The 20,684-nt window shown below is 37.3% G+C and overlaps 1 protein-coding gene across 1 annotated transcript in view; it reads left to right on the top strand.

Annotated features, from left to right (window-relative positions):
• ARSB (arylsulfatase B) overlaps positions 1–20,434 on the top strand; it is a 62,971-nt gene extending 42,537 nt beyond the window's left edge. Inside the window, exons 7-8 of the mRNA XM_071730484.1 lie at positions 19,107–19,235; positions 19,785–20,434. Of these exons, the coding sequence (XP_071586585.1) occupies positions 19,107–19,235; positions 19,785–20,050 (395 nt within the window). The 3' untranslated portion in view covers positions 20,051–20,434. The remainder of the gene's footprint in view (positions 1–19,106; positions 19,236–19,784) is intronic.
• The last annotated feature ends 250 nt before the right edge of the window (positions 20,435–20,684 follow it).

Here is a 20,684-nt window from a genome sequence, read left to right as displayed (position 1 = left end):
GTTCAAGCTGTGTGATTGCTTTTGTTCTGTAGTCACATGGACTGGATCTTTAATGCTATAATCACATGAACTGGAGCTTAAGATTGCCAGTTCTATAACTTCATAAGCACCATCTGTTTTATGATTCAATATTGTTTGCTGAGGCCTACAAACTTTTCAGGCAGAGTTTTGGGTTTGGTTTTTTTTCATACGGAATATTGGAACAAACCCTTTCCAGTGTTTTTATAGCATTTCTGTATTTGATTAAATAAAGAAGTAAAACCAGACAGAGGAAAAGTACTGCAGTGGGAACAGTGATCTGTTACCTGCAAGACAGATACACATGCTGTAGTAATGGGTGGAAACAGGTAAGATGTCCTTCTGCAATGCACATCTAGTTCTGTCATGCTTTTCTCAGAACAAGCAACATCGTGCCTATCTACTGCTAGCTGGACAACAGAGCTCACAGATAATGCCTGCATACTGACAGAATTAAGGTGTAGCTGCTCCATTTCCCTTCAAAGGATGCTCACTGAGTCATAGCATTCTTGTATGATGTTGTGCCCTGATGTGGTTATTCTCATGCATACTTTAGAGACCATATTTTCCGTGTGTGAACTGCTGTGATTGTGCTCATTGGAGGTGTTTGAGTTGACAAATTCCTTGTGTAAATAGGAGGGAGACAAGCAGAGGGGATTTTCGGGAGCCTAAGTTCAGGAAGGACTTCTCCAAATTCCTCCCATGATGCCATACTCTGGTGATATTTCACTATCTGCTGCATATATCATGCCCTTTTTGTGTGCATTGCATGAGATGTGGGCAGAAGCTGTATAGTGAGTGGAATTTTTATGCAGAATGAATTGTCATTTTTAAGCATTTTTAAGCATAATCAATGAGGATGTGTACCTATAAATTTAATATTTTTATGTACCTTTGAAAACTGGAGTAGTGAAAACCAATAGTGTAACTCTTCATCCACATGTCTTTATGAACTCATTCCAGAGTTTCCTTCTCAGCAAAGGCCTGTAGTTTTGGCAGGCTGCTTTTCTGAGTTCTGGTAGGTTTGACGAGATGTATCATTGTTACACATGAAAAAGTACACATTTAACATTGATCTGATTTTTTTTTCAGATGACTGTTCTTTTGATTAACATACTGTTTCTGATGCAATAGAGCATGGTAGTGCGTTGTCCATTGCTGTGGACAAGAAATCTAGTGTTCTTTGGTTTTCATCTATAGTCACAATGTGCTCAGTTTTTTATAAATTAAGTGGAAGTTGGAATGTTTTCTTTCTTTCACATGAGTCATTGTATTACTAATGATTCTGGGTTTGACCCAGCTAGTGAAATTATGCCTTATCACAGGAGGATTAAGTTTTCTATTTAGCAGTCTGAATTATTATGAGTAACTGTGGATCTGTGTAACTCAGGTGATTTCTCCTTAGTGTCTGTTTTTCATTTGTGCAAAGCAAGCAATAATTTTAGAATTAAGATCAAGATAAATTATGTTGGTGTTTCTGTTGTGGACAGATTAGGGAGACATTGGAATATGTAACTACTTTCATAATTTTCAGCAATCATGGCTCTCTGTGTTTTTTAAAAAAAGTCTTAAATTGTATTCCTATCACCAAGGTGATAAACTGTGTGTCACTCTGGAACCTTGCACTTTCCTTGACTGTTTATTGTTTCCTTGTCCTAACTCTTGAGATCAGAGTACTCTTTTGCCTATGCTGCTAAATTAGGTGTATGTATGTTTTGCTGGGTGCTCTCTCACCAATCTTTTCACTTCAGTGAACTGATCTGATTTGCAATGCATGCTAACAATGATTCTGCTGGTGCAACAGAGGAGACTGGAGTATAAAACTAGGGTAGCATCTCCAAAAAGCCAGGATGAGGAGGGGGGATGTGTTGTGGGCTGTGTGGTGAACCCAGTTTGGTGGTGAGCTATTGCCAAGATGACCAGCCTGTTCTCTCCCTTTCTTGCATTCTTTCCTCCTTCCCTTGGGATGGATCTGGAAAACACATGGTGACAAGATGAGTGCTTGGCCATAAGCCTTCAGACTATTCCAAGTGACAGAGAAAAGAGGAGGAGAGGTTTCTACTACATCAGGCATCTGCATCATCTTGTCCGGTAGCTGTATGACTGGGAGAAGGGGTGAATCTGTGGTTGGTGGCAGATGGAGGGACTGGCCACAGTACCCAGAAGCTAAGAGCAGCTCAGGACACTGAGCAACCTCAGCCAGAAGCGGTAGTTTAAGCTAGCAAAGATCACCATTCCTCCCAAGGAGGAAATCCTGACTCTCACACTGCTTCACTACTGCTCCCCTCTCTCCTGTGTCACTAAAACCACGCACAGAGCCAGGCTATGAACCAGGTCAGGATATTAGTTCAGATTTTAATAACTCTCTCTCTCTCTCTTTTTTTGTTTTTTGTTTTTTTTAAACTTGGGTTGTATGCTGATAGCCGAGCACTCATTTAGACACAAAGGCTGGGACTAGAAGAAATTTTAGGGGACAGGTGAGACTGATTCTGTTGGCTCTTAAACCTGAGATTTCTGCTTCATAATACATGATAAAGTTATCCAACAGGTTTCTGCTTGGGATGTGCTTCAGTTCCTCCACTCCCCATTCCCAGACACATACTCCTGATGCTTTTTTCATCCATTCTGGAACTCCCCACTTACCTCTGTGGACTGATGGAACTTGCTAGCCTAAATTTCCTCTGCCAAGCAGGTCGAATGTGCTCACTGAAGGGTTTGGTGGATGCCAGAAGTGGTGGAAGGCAGAGGCAAGGAGGGTTGTGTGGCTGGAAGTAGGGAGGCAGAGGGAGAACCAGCCCTCCTAGTGCTCTCTGGGTGCTGCTGAAGCCAAAGCCCCATGGTAAATAAGTGGGGAACCACATATTCTGGTGGGATCTTGCTGCCCTCAACCAGTCTGATGAGCTCTGGAGGTAGAGCTGGAGCCAGGCTCCTCAGAGGTCCTCTTATCCTTGCTAAAAGCCATAACTTCTGTCTTTCTGGCTGTTTTTTCATGACCCTTGATTATTTTCAAAAGTGATGAATATACTCAATTGCTTGATCTTGGTATAGGTTTGTAATTTATTAGAGAGTTTGCAATTATGTAAAAGCAGGACATTGGTACAAAAGATCTACTGTCATCCATGCTGGGGTCTGAAACATTCACATTTTCTGCTGGTTTTAAGACTTTGCTAGTAAAATTGGAAAATTAAAAACAGAAAGCTAAAATTATGTTGAAATAAAGTATCATTTTCTTGCTAAGGTTAAGAAAGATCAAATAAAATGTATAAAGTAACTTCGAAGTTGCATCAATCAATGATCTGGCATGAATTGGAAAGAAAAAGAAACAAAATTGTTTTGCTCCATTCTTTGTGACTTTGTCTTTAAAGAAAGAAGGAAAGCCAAGCTGTTGATGGTTTGGCAGCCATGTGGGTGACGTCAGTTCTTCCATTGTGAAATATCTGCTTTCTTTTAGACAGCCTTATGGCATTTCATCAAGTTTTGGTGATTCAGCTGAATTAAAAACCAACTGGATTTAAGTCTAAATTCCCCTAACTGCTAAACCAAACATATTTCTGACCACACAGTCATTGCTAGATGGCCTGTCTGGAAGAAGTATTGAAACTTTATATCCCTCAGAAGGCAATTTTATTTTGAGAATCAAGACTAAATGACATGGTGAAAGGAAATGTACCCTTTAATTCAGTGTTGTTAATCAGAATCTGTCAGTACACACTATATTATTTTTTAATCTGACTTATTAATTTCATTAATTAATATAGTGAATTTCTTGTAGACTAATTGTGCAGCATCTCTCTGTCTTCAAAAAAATTTGAATTTCTGTAAATGAGCATGTATGCAAAATAAATATGTTGTTGGGTGGGGCTGTTTTAGGCTGAAAAAGCTTTTACCTTCATTTGAAATTCCAGACCTAGCCATAAACTAAAGCTTCAAAGGCATAATAAAATTGTAGGCTACTAATTGTAGTCAATTTATTTTGAAGATACTTTTTCATAGAGACAGACATTCAAGACAGAGAACTTATAAAAACATGTTGTGATTTTTGTGCTAACTTATTTGCCTTGAGCAAAATTAATCAAACTTAAAATTGCTCTAGTTATTTGCCTTGAGCAAAATTAATCAAACTTTAAATTGCTCTCCTTGACATTTGAAAAAAGGCATTACCTCATATATAGTGCTATTAGTTGCCAAAATAAACAATTTCTTACAAAGGACTAGATCTGCTATATGCGGAGTGAACACAATATATTACAGTAGAGAAACCATTTCAGTTTTGGAACCGATGTATCTTTCATGGGCATTAAAAAGGTATTATAGTGGTAGCAGAATTTTATATTCTATCCATAAATATATATTAAAATGATTCATCTGGATTAAGGAATAGACATGCTGGACTCCATTTGTTACTTATTTTTACCAAGTGAGAGATCATTCCTGAGACTTTGAAGAAGTTTTTTCTTCCCTGGTTTTATTACTGATGATGTGGCTGATTAAGAATTTTTAAAAAACAAACAGAAAATCCCTGATAGTGGAATTATTTGGTAGCAGTAGCATATTTAGGTATGCAGCAATGTAGGCATGTTGTGTGGGCTTTCAATGGGATAAATACACTCCCACAATGCGAAACTAGGACCCGAAATCCACTGTTAGTCAGAATATGCAGAAGAGTGACGAGTATGGTTAGCTGACTGAGCTTATGGAGTGACAGCTGGGATGAGAGAATGGTCAAGAATGACAAAAAAAGAAAGATACATTCTTTTCTACTCTGGATTTCCATTTCTCTGCAAAATTATACATAAGCATGCTGACCATCTGGACTCTATCATCTTCTCATCACAAGAAAATCACAAATTGCAGTGAGTCCCTGTGAGTTTACAGGGCCGCAGTTGCCAGCATATGGCCCTGGAGCTGTGTGGGGCCCTCACCACTTGTCCCAGAGCTTTCATCCTGCTCTGGCAGACCTGGGCAGAGCTCAGCTCCACTCCCTAATGGGAGGCCACTCTTCCAGCCAGCTCTCCTGCCATTCACATCAGAGATAAGTGGTGTTTTTTCTTTTGGCTGTTGACTAGATGAAGTTTCTGGGTTGTATCTCTTGCTGTCATGAAGCTTGGCCCATGGATATGTGTCGCCTTGTCTTTAGCCCACCTGCATCTCTGTGAACCATCTATCACTGAAGTATCAAATACTAAGTGTGCAGGGATTGCACTTTTGGTCAGCCTCATGAATACTGATTTCCTTTGGGATGCAGGAAACCTCCTTTAGAATTTAGAAATGTTAAGTCACTTAATAAAGTCTGTAATGCAATTATCATTGCAAGTATCGTTACTGCAATTCAGAAATCCTTCTTTCTGATGCTTTGTTATATCCTATTTGAACATAATACTAACACTTTTTATTTTTATGTATGTCTCGACATAAATGTTAGATTAAATTTTTCGATTAAATATCTCTGCAGTAGAAACTTGTAAGGTTTTAATTGTAGCAGGATGTTAAGAGTCAGATTATACACTGATCAGTTCTCTTTACCTTCAGTACTGCTACCTTATAGTGATGCAGGTGGGGTTTGGGTGTTTCACATATAAGGCCACCTCAACATGGCCTTTGATATCTTCAGTATTTCATAAATACTAATCTATTCAGTTCAAATCTTCTTCCTAGAAAAAATAATATTTTGGGTTTTTTTCCCCTTTTTTTTCCAATATAAATGAAAGTCTACCTTTCACTGTATCTTATTTTCTGATCTAGGCTGTTTTAATAAGTTGTTTGGTTTTTGGGTTTTGTTTGATTTTGTTTTGGTTTTGTTTTTTTTTATTCTGTTATTGGATAAGAACGTAATAATCTGGATAAATGCTTTTCCCTGTTGATGTTCACAGGTATTTTTTTTCTATCATAAGTAATTATGAATTTTACTCCGTTGTTTGTGTGGTAGGTTTTTCTGTAAAGTTATAACCTGTTGTAAAAATCAAGGTGAATACTTTGAAAGAAGAGTTTGGTTTTTTGTATGCTTATTGTAGTGGAAGTTAAGAAGAACATGCCTTTTGGAAGGTAAGAGGCTGAGCATGATATTCCAGCAGAAATCTTTCCCTTGGAAGCAAACATGAGTATGAGAATACTGAAATTAGAAGGGATAATACAGGATCTACATGTCCACAGCTTTTCAACTGAGTGAGTTAAGATAGGTGACCTTCACAGAGTGAGGGGGTCTGTGGCACAGCCCTGTGCCTTAGCATGAGGGTAGGAAGTTACTGTGTCTCAGGGCTCATCTATTTCTTGGAGATCAGTATCCTATTTGCTCTTCCAAGGTTAAGGTCATGGCTATTGCTCAAATGTTTTTATTGTAATGAAGTAACAGAAAGACTGGGAGTTTAGTAGAAAACTCATTATTGCCATAAACCAACAAAAGGTCACAAAATGTCTTTCCTCAGTGAAGTAGCAAACCCCCTTATTTCTGCAGTAATTCATTGTCGCAGTATAGGCTGGAAGAGTCCTTGACATTTTCTAAGTTTCCTTGTTGAGGTGAAGTAATTGGTCTATGTATCACAGTTAAAAAACCAGATCTCTGTTAAAAGTACATATATGCAAAGTCCTTGTTACTCCGCAGAGCCATCCATCCACATTTCAAAGTGACTGCATCAAGCTTGTCCTTCCTTCTGGCACATTTTTATGAACTATCACATTAATCATGGCATTATGTCTACAAACACATCTGCAACCCCAATGTGTTCCTTATGACTGAGAATGTGCAAAGACAAAGGTTATACAGAGCTACTTCAGCTGTCGTTTAGAAACACTGTACAATATTTTCTTTATTCATTATAAGGAAGAACTTTCAGCTTCAAAGAGCTCAGAGGAAAAGTAAAAATTAGTTGACTTTATCTGTCAGGACATTAAAGTGCATTACCTGACTATGAGCCTTTTCAAAAAATATGCAACGTTTTCTCTCTGGCAGGCATAAGAGTTGTCTGCTTTCTGTAGCACAGACCATCAGTAACAGCAGCTGTCCATAGCTCTGCAGTAGGCCTAGAAATAACTGTGAGAACTTGTTCTACTCTAAAATTGATGGTGTTTGTTTTTGTGAAGGAAAATGCTACTTTAATTAGACATGGCTAATCAAAACTACTTTGTTACTTTTAGCTTTCATGTCTCTGAGATTTTTCGGCTTTGGTGCTTCATTAGAAGGCAAAGATCTAGGGAAAAAAAATTTAAGGAACACCAAATAATGTTAGAGACAACCGCAATTTTCAGAGAGTTTGGAAAGAGACTTGATTTAATATTCATCAGCAGAAATGAAAAAAGTATTACTTTCACTTTTCTCAGGGCTGTAACCACTGTGGTCTAGTGTATATATTATAAACTTGAACTATGTTCAATGTATCTTTTCCTGATATTTAGGAGGGGAAAAAGAAATCTCATGTTAAAGTAAAGAATTCTGGTGCTTAATATAAAAACATAAAGGAAAAAAAGAAATAGAATGGAAATCCAGTGTCATTTGTGACACAGTCTGTAGATTTATACTACTCTAATTCATACTACAGTGTACTATCCATACTACTTACTTAATTCAGACTACAATATACTATTCTGAGACAGCCTTCACTACAAACAGTGTATGCTGAAAGGTATTTGTATGTTCCTGTGTTCCCACACTGTACCTTCTTGGCACGTTATGTCTGTTCTCCCCAGATCTGTGTGCTTCCAGACTGGGAAATACTGAAGTAAGTCTGGATAATTAAAAATATTTGTATATATTACATGCTGAGAAACCGAAAAGATAGATAAAACCTATATCCTCAAGTTTCATACATCGTGCGGGAGAAATCTCTTGTGAAAGATGGGACATAACAGTTCAAAACAATCAGAGTTACTGAGAGCATGAATTTGAGTCTTTAAATCCTACAAACATATCCTCAGTGTTGGGCTAGATTTCTTCAGAAAGAAGAGAAAATCTCATTTTGTCAGGTGCATCCTCATGTGAATTTAACCCTTAGTTTCCAGTTTAATTTTCTTTTTATTAGAAGTTATGGAAACGTTTAATTGGCCTGAGCCATTTCTGTATTTCCAGTTTACTGAAAATCAAATAGGTTCTTCATCAAGTTGGCATCTGTTTCTAATTGCTTTATTGGACAATAGTAATTTATATAACATGCGGTTCACTAGGGCTTTCGGTGTGACCTGACAATTTCCTCCTTTAGGGAGGAAACTATTGGACTGTTGGAAAAATACTGTCGGAGGCAAGTTCAGAAGATGTGGTTGTGGGAAGCAATGCTAACCACAAAGAAAAGTTATAGTGTGGCTTCCTGAGTTTTACTGCAGTGAAGTTATGGTTCATTTCTTGACTTTGTTTCCCTTTCTGGCTGCATGCTCCCATAAAAAAATCAAGTGTTTGGGTGCCTGTTACCTGAATTCTGCCTTTATTCTGCTGTTTCAGTGCTTCAGGGAAGATCAAGCAAGATGTTTAAGTAAACAGTTTCTAGGTCTTAACTTCTGAGCTTAGTGACATGGATTTTGAAGGAGGGAAAATTACTCTGAGATTCACTGCTCATTCATAAGGCTTTAGTAACATTCATGGGACTGTATGCTGTGACTGAATTAAAAAAAAAAATATATATATACTTTTTTTTTCTTAAGCTTTTTCTTCTGAGAATTAGTAAATCATGTATTGGATTTTTTTATTGTTTTGATTTCAGAATCATTTTAATTCATGGGTAATTTATGGGTATATTTAAATCATATGTGTTGTCAGAAAGTATTACTTTGTCCATAAATGAGGAAGCCTTTCACATGAAGATTGTGTCTATTCAACTGTATATATTTATTTAGCTTCATTTGTTTAAGAGGTGTCCGTAGAGTGTAAATTCCTCATTTGCTACTACTGAAGCTTAGCCAATCTGAAGCAGAGCCCACTGGAATAAGTGGAAAGGTTCCCATTACTTTCAGTGTGGGTTTCCCCAAGCTTTAACAGACCTCCTGCTGTTCCACAGCTGAGCATTAATAAGGGGCAGTCATGATGGTTTTGTGTGTGTGTGTATATATATATATATATATGTGTGGTGAGATTTCTAGGAGGCTGAACACTGTTTCCATCAGGGTAATTTTTATGTAGAGTTCCATAGTATTTGAACGTGTCTGATTTTTTTGTTTTTTTACCTGCTCCTTCTGCTGTTGTAGCACAAAAAGAAGTTGTAAGTTGATCCAAAGGCTTCAGCAGTGTCCACTGATAGAAAACTGAGATAAGCTATTGATAAAAATAACATCTTTTTAACTGCTTGAATTTTCTTTTCTATTTAAAGGTCATCATGCAAGTAAATGTTTTAAGTTCTGGTAGTAGGGTAAAATTATTTACATTAGAATATAAACTGTGATGGGTAAGTCTCTGATTTATTTTAATGGAAGCAGTGGGACAATGATAACTACTATTTTTTTCTGACAACATATGGAAGCTGGTGAATATAGTAAAGATTTCTTGGATTATCAAAATGGTATGTTGATTTTAAAGCTTATATATGAACATACTAGAAAATGCTCTTTTGTTTGGGTTTCACATATAAGTGGTTTTTGGTTCACCAGTCTCAGACTTCTGTCTGGGGATCTCCTCTGTGGTTTTTATAGACTACTAATCAGATCACAAGAGGCAGGGAGGCATATGCATTGCCTTACTATGAAAATAATACTGGTTATTGTTTGTTGCTTTTAAGTTCTAGTGGAAGTAGCCTGGGAGTCTTTCTCACAGTGTTTGGTTAACCTATTAAGTAAAATTCTACTCCATGATATTCAGAGCTGTTGACTCTTCCCTAATAAAAAATATTTTTATGAAGTAAACTGGTTTTGAATCCCTCATAGCTTTTTAGAGAACAGTCTCAGCAGAGAGGTCTTGAGAAGTACAAAGAAAATTTTTATGTATTAAGAGAATACCTAGTATTGTATGGTATCCTATTGTATGGTATATGTTGTAAACTGCAAGGTATCAAGCTATTTAGACATCCAGACAGTGTAATATGCACTTGCACAGGAAATGGTGATAATCCTGCTTGGGCTGAAAGCTCTTAAATGAACCTTACACGTGCAAAGCACTAGAAGCTGTTTATTAATTACTTCAGATGCAGTTCTAATTTGCACTGAAGAGTGTGAACCAATTAAAATCTTAATTCACCCTTGAATTTGTGGCTCTTCTTAATGCATGCTTTTCCATCCTTTTCATCAAGCAATTAATGCAATTTAGCCTGGAGCTTTTTGTGATTATATTTTCCTTTTGATATGGCTGAACCTGCTGCTACATTATGTTATCATAAATAGAAGTTTAACTATAGGGAATGCAGATAATTTTAGCTTTTTGCTTTGGTAAATATATAAAAGGGACATAACTTCCAATGCACTTGTTTTGCAGATAAAGAAACAAAAGTGGAAGCTTTATTTGCTTCTATTGTCCATAAAGGCACTGATTTTATCTATATAGCTGCTTATAAAGGAATGTTTTTACTACTGTATAGGATATCAGAAAATTTTACAGGCATACTCAATCTGACACTTAGACCAGCAGTTTAGATTAAATCTTTGGGCAGAGCTCTGTCTCCCAAATAAATATTAAATTAGCATTCTTTTGTCCTTTCGAAAATTGCTTTTTAGTACCCAACATTGCCTCCCTGCACACTAGTATTGTAGCCCACATTGCACAAAAAATATAGCATGTTTCGAGATATATTGGTTTGGACCCTTTAAATTTTGTGGTCAGGACCTTGCTAAATGGCATGTTAGAGAGAACTGTGTGCTCTTTGATTTCTTACCAACAAAGAAAACTTCTCAACATGAATCATTTTCATCATCTTAATCATAGACTGAAGGCAAAATACTTTATTTTTAGATGTACTGTCTATTTATATCCCTACATTTTATGTTTCTACTGATTGCTTGAGTTTCTCTCAGTGAAAGAAAGAAGGAGAGCTAGAGGAATGAGAACAGTATTAAATCTCTAAAATATGTAATCTGTATTGATATAGAATATGTATTCCCCTATGTATTCCCTTTTTTAAATCTCAGATGAAAATTTGCAGTTTATCTTCTTCCTTCTTATGAATAAGAACCAGACAGTGACAGTTAAATGAATATACTCTTAAGAAATTCATTATACTTAATAAAATGTTTCCCCAACTTTATCTTTCTGATTAATCTAAAGAACAAACTTTTCTTTAAAACAAAGAAGTTCAGTTGTACTTTTTTTATGGTTTTAACCTTGCAAATTTACACAGTATGGGTGTTGGCTAGTCTTAAGTCTTTTTTTACAAGTTATGGTTACATGGTACTTGGAATACTTGCTTCGCAAAACAGAAAGCAAAAGATTGAAAGAAGTCATAGGAAATAGAGATTCTGACAGTTCTGAATTTTCCAGCCCATCTACAAAGTACGGTGTGCAGTGGCTTTTTGTTATTGCCTTCGCTACTTTAAAATTTTGCTTGCATTAGAAAATTTTAATTTTCTTTTTTTTTTTTTTTTTTTTTTTTTTTTTTTTTTTTTTTTTCTTTTGGTTGAATATTAAATACTTCAGAGAATATAACTGAAGCCTGTCAGGATCATAGTAAGAGTTAGAAAAAATAAACTAGTTGGATTTTTAGGCTCTACGCAGAAAGGGGGGTAGAGAGCTTCTGATAAGACATTTAAAGGTGTAAAATGTAGTTAAACTGGATCAGCCCTGCTTCTTTTTGTTACAGTGTAGCATGGCTGGCATGGAAGGGTCTCAAAGTTATTTTGTTGTAAAGAAGTAGCAGAAGAATTTTAAACGTTTTGTGTTACATAGGAAATAAATGAATTTTCAGACTTTTTGGTCTTTTTTCGTGATAGTCAGATAAACTGTATTTTCATTTAGGTAAGTTTCTGATAGGTACTAGTATTGTATTAGACAAGGAATAGATGGTTGATTCACCATCCATTGATCACCAGGGAAGAAATGTGACAAAAAGATTCTTCCTGTTTTCTACCTCCAGAAATCATTGCCCGGTTGGACTAGTGAACTAACGAGTTAAGCAGAAGACAATTGGAAGTATGCAAAAATATACAGGAAGACAGTTCTTCTCTCTGAAAGAACTGCCTACCTAACTTAATATTATTATATCAAGAGTACACATGGGATATGGGGTATGGGATGAGGTTAGAAGAGCTTTTCTGAAAGGCAGGAGTTATCAAACAAGGCTACTAAGTGCATTGCATCATTTTTATGATCATAGAATCATAGAATAATTTGGGTTAGAAGGGACTCCAACCACCAACCACCCTGCAGTAAGCAACTTGATCAGGTTGCTCAGATCCTCGTCAAGCCTCACCTTGAATATCTACAGGGATGAGCACCTTGAATATCTACAGGGATGAGGCCTCAATTACCTCCCTGGGCAATCTGTTCCATTTTTCCACTACCCCTGAGCGTAGTGGAACACTTGTTCCTAACATCCAGTCTAAATTTGTTCTTCTCTAATTTAAAGCCATCGCCCCTCATCCTATCACTACAAGCCCTTGCAAACTCTGTCTCCAGGATTCCTGCAGCTCCCCTTCAGGTACTGGAAGGTCACTATCAGGTGTCCCCAGATCCTTCTCTTCTCCAGGCTGAACAACCCCAGCTCCCTCAGCCTGTCTTTATGGGAGAGGTGTTACAGACCCCTGATCATTTCTCTAACCCTCCTCTGGACCCAGTCTATCGGGTCCATGTCCTTCCAGTGCTGAGGACTCCAGACCTGGATGCAGTACTCCAGGTGAGGCCTTAACAGACCAAAGTGGCAGAATCATCTCTCTTGATGTTCTGGCCATGCTTCCCTTGACATAGCCCAGGATGCAGTTGTCCTTCTGGGCTGCAAGCATGCACTGTTGGCTCATGTCCAGCTTTTCATCCACCAGCACCTCTGAGTTCTTTTCTGCAGGGCTGCTTTCCTCATCCTCCAGCCTGTACTGATAGGGCAGATTCTTCTGACCCAGGTTCAGGACCCTGCACTTGGTCTTGTTGAAGCTCATGAGGTTCACCTGGGCCAACCTCTCCAGTTTGTCAGGTCCTTCTGGATGACATCCCCTCCCTCTGGCTTATCGACAGCACCACTCAGCTTGCTGTCATCTGCAAATTTGATGATGGTGCACTTGATCCCACTGTCTGTATCACTGATAAAATTATTAAACTGTATAGATCCCAGTATGGACCCACTGAGGGACATCACTTGTCACTGGTCTCCATCTGGATTTCAAGCCATTGACCACTACCCCATGGATAGGATACAACCATCCAGGCAATTCCTTATTCACTGAGCTGTGCACGCGTCAAATCCATATCTCTTCAACTTGATGAGGAGGATATTGTGGAGGACTGTGCCTAGCAGAAGTCCAGATAGGTGACATCCACTGCTTTTACCATGTCAATTGATTTGGTCACTCCATTGTAGAAAACCATGATGTTGGTCAGGCAGGATTTGCCCCACGCTGACTGTCTTAAATCACCTCCCTGTCCTCCATGATCTTCTCTATGCTTAGAAAATGAAGTGAAAGAAAAGACTGATGGGCAAAGTAAGCAGTTTTGGTTTATTTTTTCTGCTTTTCTTTGAATCATGAGCTATTAATTACTTCTTGGGACACACTGCTGGATTGAATGTACCAAATAACTTCTTCAGTATGGCAAAAACTGTAATAACATTTCTGTAAAATGCAGGGGCTTTTTTAAAATATAAAATTGTATGATTAAAGCAGAAAATAAGGTAGGTCTCAAGTTCTGATTCTAGTATTCTAGTTGCAGAATTTTAAATCTGATGTGAATCTATTCTTTCTATTACTTTACTCTTGGTTTATATGTGTAAATGAAAAACAAGCCTTAAGCAAATACAGACTTGACTGGACTGATACAGGCTGATCTGTGCACTAGAAGCCATTGCTAATGGAAATTAATATTCTCATTTCTTTGCACTACCCCTCCTTTTTAGAATAGCACAGAAAGCAAAGTAGAGGGTATGCTAGTAATGACTCATGCTGTTCATGTATTTGTGAAACTGCAGTTAAACCTGAATCTGAATCATAGATACTTACAGAGGAGGGCAACCAAGACGGTGAAAGTCCTCAAGAGAAAAACTTCATGAGGAACAGGTAAGGTCACTTGGTTTCCTTTGGTTGGAAAAGAAAAAAGCTGAGGGGTGACTGCATGGCAGATCACATCTTCCTTGAGGGCAGCAGAGGTGGGAGGTGCTAATCTCCTCTCGTGTTTAGCAATAGGAGGAAAAGTAATGAAGCTGCATCAGGGGAAGCTGAGATTGGGCATTAGGAAAAGGTTCTTGCCTGAGAAGATGGTTGGTCACTGGTACAGGCTTCCCAGGGAAATGGTCATGGCACCAAGCCTGTCAGAGTTCCAGGAGCATCTGTATGATGCTCTTAGTCACATGGTTCATCTTTAGGAAGTCCTGTAAGAACCAGGGAATTATACTGGATGATACTTATGGGTCCCTTCCAACTTGAAACATTCTATGATTCTATACTTTTGTGCAAGCTTTGAGCCTTCAGTTCAGTGCATATAGAGATTAATATAAAAAGGGGTTGCATAAATCTGCTTCAGCAGATAGTGCTTTCTTTTGTAAACAAAATAATTGACTTGTCTTGAACTGAAAATAATCTGGTTACATGTATCTTGTGTATGATCATGATAAAAATCTGTCTAGCTCGTTATTCTGTCTGAGAGTAGTACTTGTGTAAGAAGAAGTACCTGAGGGCAAGTGCATAAATGTACTTCTCTTGACTGCTCCTGCAACCTGCTTCTAATGGGGGTCCTCATATTTAGGTTGCAATTTTGTATATAAGAAACCCTGATGGATTTTTCTTCCACTTTTTGCAAACTCTTTTTATCACTCAACTTGCATAAACTTCTGGAATCCATTGTATCCAATGGAAAGGAATTCCACACTTGTGTTGGGTTTGTGATAAGGAAGTATATACTATAATTTATTTTGAATATGCAACTTCCTAATTTATTTATGCCCCTAATAGGAAAGACCTGTTGTTCCTTTTTCAATTTGCTATGTCCTGTTCCTCATCAGTTGTCCATCTCTGAGGATGAAGAGTCCTATTTATTTGGTTTTTTACACAAAAACTGTTCTATAGTTTTGATCTTCTTTGTCACATCCCTTTGTATCTTATACATTTTTACTCTGTCCATTCTGTAGCATGAGGACAAAACCCACCCAGTGGTGCCATGTGAGTCACAACAAGGACCTAAGTGGTAGCATTTGTCCTACTCTTTGCCACTTCTAATACTGCTTTTAATTTTCTTGACTGCCCCTGGACATTGCCTTTTCATTACTATTTCACAAACTCTTCCCTAAATATCAATAGCTTCTTCTAAGCTTATTCTTTTGTTTATGCAGGGTGAGTATTGGCTTTTTCACTCTTGTACTTATTCTTGTGCATTAGCAAGGCTTAATATTTTGAAATATTGTTCAGTTTTTAGGGAAGTCCCACATATTCTCTGATGATCATTCAGGATGCTATTTATGAACTTACCCAGAAGTATATTTTTGATCATACTGCCTGGACTAAGCTAGAATAATGAAATGTTAAAAATGGCAATTATTTTTTTAAATGCAGCTAACATTTTTGACTGATGTTTTCTGAGCATCTTGCATAGATTTTTTTTATAGTTTCTGACATTGTTCTTCTGAAAAAACAGGTCTCTTAAGATACAGATTAGCCATGGATTTTTTTCATTCCTGATTTGGAATATACAGGTGTTTACATGATGTATGATAATGAAAATAAAAGAACTAAGCTGAAATTTTCGTAAGGTGCAAGGAGCCAGGCTTTTCAGATATTTAGATAATGAGCTACTTTTTTGTTAATAAGATTAATTTACAGTTCCACTTAAAATCTGATTCTGAAACCCTTTTTCAGACTGCTAAGGCAAGCCTTGAAATAGAATAGAAACTCCAAAGTCACTTATTAAGGGTAACATTTTCTGAAGGACTTGTTCTTTCTGTAGAGGTAAAAGAACTATTAGAATATTTTTTGGTGAACTCCAGGGAAAACAGTAAAATATTTCATTCGATTTGTTGTAGCATTAAACATTTGAAAGTAAATATCTGAAGAAACCATCACAGCTTTCTTAACTAATAGAAGTTGTATCATTTCCCAAGAGGCTATTTAAAGAGAAATACAGCAGCTGGTGAGCATCCAAAGTTGGGTTTCAGAAAAATGGCTTCTGTTTGAAAAAAAGAAAATTGATAGCAAAAGTTCTGGGTTTTGTTTTTTTTTTGTTTTGTTTTGTTTGGTTGGTTTGTTTTTTGGTGGTTTTTTTGGGGGTTTTTTGAGGTAAAAATAAAGCTTTAATATTTCCTTAGCCTCTTTTGATCAAATGGGACAGAATGCAAGCTTGTGAAGACAGACTTGATTACACAAATCAGTAAAAGGCATCTGTCCCCTGATTGCTAAATTAATACACAGAGCTTTTGTTACTGCCAGGTCAACCATAAATGAAAAAAGAAGAAAAAAACCTCCCCCAAACTAGACCAGTTGCAGAGAAAAGCTGCTTAGATGCCATAGGAATTAACATCTTTTCTTGCAAAGGAAACAGAAAGAATGTGACTTTTAATCTGCCGAATTGGAAAAGGGGTCCCCGTAAAATTCACACAGTGAAGGAGAGCACTGCCCAGACATTTTGCATTTCACCTGCACTAGCAGAAGCTGAAGAATGAGGACAGAGGTAGAAACTTAAAAGTTGGGCTGAAGAGAACATGATAGTCATGCAAATGCAGGAGGAGGAATATCTGAGATTAAGGTGAAAGTCTTACAATGATAAGAACCCATATCAAGCAATATCTTTATTTTAGCTCTGTATCTGGTGCTTCCATAATGTAAGAACCTGACAGTCCTATAAATATCCTATGTAGAGAGCGTTCAAACAAGCATCAGTCTGTTTTCTGTGCCCAATACAGATGATAAAATTTGACCTGTACTGCTTGTGAAGCGATGGATTTGTCTGGGCAACAGAGTACATTTCTTTGGCACAAGTCAAGTGCTTGCAATGGGTGAATTAACGTAACTGACAGGGTTCTGTTCATAATAGCTCAAAACATGAGGAAATCATCTTTTTCTCTTTGAGAAATTTTGCTGAAAGATAATAGCCCACCAAATAACTTCAATGCCAAGCTTTGGTAAATGCATTTCTTGGTTTAGAAGTTTGCTTTTTAACCTAGACCAAATAAAAGTTTTAAAAATTATCTTCTTGAATCTCATTTTAAGTCTCATTCCTAGCATTCTAAGGTTGTTTTGCAAAGTGTATCTAAAAATAAAATCTTTCATACTGTTTATTTGGAGTATTTTAAATAATTTATTTTCTGTAATACTATGACTTCACATACTATAGACCAGCAAGCAGAAGCATATTCTCCATACTAAACCTTAAAATGAAGACTCATGTAATTTTTCCTGTAGACCAAGTCTTGAAATTGTAATTTTGAGACATAATGTTTAAAAACCATGGCTGTGTTTTTGATCTGCTGAATGCCTTTCATTGTACTCTTTAAGAAAGTAGGTGACAAAGATGAGCATTCCTAGTAGCAAACAGCATGACAGTGTATTACATTACATAATGACGTTGAAAAGTAAGCAATATTAATCTTTGAATTGTGTTGCATCTGCTACAAATAACACTCTACTGTATGGGGATTTATGTTCCTGAAGAAATTCTTCTGGGGATATTTATAAAGTTTTCCTTGTTTGTATAGGGATTTGGGGTTTTTTATCATCAGCTCAGTGCTTTGTGCTCGGAGATGCACTGAGTCCACTTCAATTTGTGTATGCATGTTCTAAACAAGTAGTCCCCTTTTATAGTCACCTTTATCTGGGAATGTTATACAAGACTGATGTAAACAGGGAACTTGAGTATACACAGAAAATGCTTGCTAAAGAAAAATGGATAAAGGGTAAAGCCCAGTAATAAAACAGAAATTTAAGACCTGCATGAATAAAAGGAACTGTGTCTCATCATTTATTTCCTTTCCCAACTTTGTGTTGATCTCCTCTATCAGTTGTATACTTGCTCCATGGTGATGTACAGGACTTTTTAGAAACCTCTAGGTCTTCTAATATTGGATCTCACATAATCATTATGCATCTCCTGGATTCTCTTTTTCATTTCAGTGGCAAAAATCTGTCAGCTGAGTCCTCCAAATGCCTTAAATTTTTGAAAGTTATCTTTTGAAAAATGCTATAAAATCAGCACTATTTTCTTTCCACATTCTGATGGATTGTTCCTAGCCAGATCATAGAGTTGCCTTCTGGTAGTCTTACGGTAAGCAGGTATCAACTGATACACTAAATAAAACATTCTTAGATTTTATGTATTAAATGCCTACTTTTTTCATGAAAGTTGATATGAAAGGTGTATGTCTGACTGCTTCCTGGTCTCAGTAAAGAGCCCATCTTCTGGTCATCCCTGGTCTATGCATGTTAAATTTTTCTGAGCTCTCTCCTATCAGGAGCTTCAGGTTTCCTTTTGAAAGGGAAATTGTTCATAGTTCACCCTTGAGAGTTTTCTGCAGTATCTGGATAAGGGGCCATGTCATATGTGACTCTACCAAAGACAGCATGAAGACGTGCTTCATACTATGCCATGGAAGTAACTCACTCACCAGATATATATCTGTATGTCTGTAGCCATGTCAGTCCAGAGAGACATCTTGCTGCATGTGGATGCAAGTTAGGACCTGGGGATTGGTCCCTGGAATGATCTGAGCAAATTAACAGTCATAGCATTGATTTAGGAGATCTCTCAATCCTTTTCCTAAATGACAAAAGATACAGACACTTGTATGAGCAAATTTAGTGATTCCAATCACACACAATACGTAACATCTCTATATTAAATGTGTCGGGTTATCTAGACTCGTGGGATGTTTCCCACTGGAAGTTCTTTGGGGTGCAGTTCAAGTTCTGAGTCAAACACATCCAGTGAATGATAGCATGGTCCTTTGCACGCATGTGTAACAAATTATTTATCCAATACACAAAACCAAGTGGATGATACAGCTTTGTTTTACAACTGAACTGTAAAAATTAATTATTACAATAACTTAATTTCCTGTTTCATTAAGGTCTTGGCATTGACAACAGGATATCTCTACCACAAAACAACACTTCCTCATGGGATCATAGACTTTTCAATATATCCATTCATGCAGGAATCCGAAGAGGAAAATGGAAGTTACTAACTGGATATCCAGGTATCCTTTTTTTACAGTGTGTCATATAACCCACCCACCCAAAACACAGTGTAGTTCTGCTTAATATATTTTCAGTTCTTTTAGTTATTCTGCTAACTTCTCTGATTTTGATCATGTGTGAAGATCTTGAAGGAGCACTTCTAAAATCCAAAAACATATTATTTCATTTTGCAAATATTTTGTATACAAATGACTTTCACAGTAGTGGAAAAACTATCATAGGATTACACATTGTCTCAAATTGGAAGGGACCCATAAGTATCATTGAATCCAAGAAGAACGTCCATGAAATTACTTGGTATGAAAGTAAGTGGCATGGAAGTCTGAATCCCAGTGGTGCAGATTTTTTTATTTATAGGACCTTGTTTACATCTGAGGTAGCCTCAAATTAGAGACACTCTGGTGCTGAGCTAGAATTAAGGGGTGCAGAAAGAGTCACTAGCCAGTGGCTTTACAAGGGACCTAGTGAATTTGTTGATTACAGTATAATTACATCTCCACCTTGCTGCTCTGGATCTGAAAATTAACTCTTTTTTCTTGTTTCTGCAGGATGCAGTCATTGGTTCCCTCCACCATCTTTGTTCAATGAGTCAAAGATTCAATCATCTGATCCACCAACAAAGAGACTTTGGCTATTTGATGTTGTTCATGACCCTGAAGAGAAAAATGATTTGTCTGACAAGTATCCTCATGTGGTGGAAAAACTGCTCTCACGGCTTCAGTTTTATTATAAACATTCAGTGCCCATATTCTACCCCGAAGAGGATCCTCGCTGTGATCCGGCAGCAACCGGGGCTTGGGGCCCTTGGGCATAGTACACAGTGCTGCATCCTGCAAAATAACCCTGTAACAGAGCTTGGTTTACGGACTCAGGGTCCTAGTCAAATATTTCTTACCTTGTTCATTAAACTGTTGCTAATTGTGAGTTCATTCCTTGAGCAGTTCAGTATTTCTTCCTCTTAAAATATTTTGGGACTCCTATTTTAGTTTTTTACTAATCTGTCTTTCCCAACAACTGTATGTGAAATGCTGGTTAAATATGTTGTTCAAATATTCTTTGCCCAGATTTTGATTCAGGAGGTAAAATATTGACTCTCTCTTTAAAAGAGATTACTTCTCTTAGAAAGCTGCAATGAATCCTGGCAGCAGGGACACCCAGAATGCATTCATCCTGTGGAATAAACTGGTCTTTAGTTTCATCATTGTCCAGAAGACAAATTATGTTGGAAACAGTTGGGTATTTGCAAAGAACAGAAAAAAATACAACAGCTGGCATTCTTTTTACTTTTAACACAGAATTATAGAATAGTGTGAGTTGGAAGGAACCTTAAAAATCATCTGCTTCCAATCCCCTGACGTGGGCAGGGACACCTTCCACTAGACAAGGTACTCAGAGCCCCATCCAGCCTGGCCTCGAACATTACCAAGAAGGGGGCATCCACAGCTTCC

Source organism: Heliangelus exortis, chromosome Z, assembly GCF_036169615.1.
Source record: "Heliangelus exortis chromosome Z, bHelExo1.hap1, whole genome shotgun sequence".
Classification (NCBI taxonomy): Eukaryota; Metazoa; Chordata; class Aves; order Apodiformes; family Trochilidae; genus Heliangelus; species Heliangelus exortis.
This window is presented reverse-complemented; position numbering and strand designations above follow the sequence as displayed.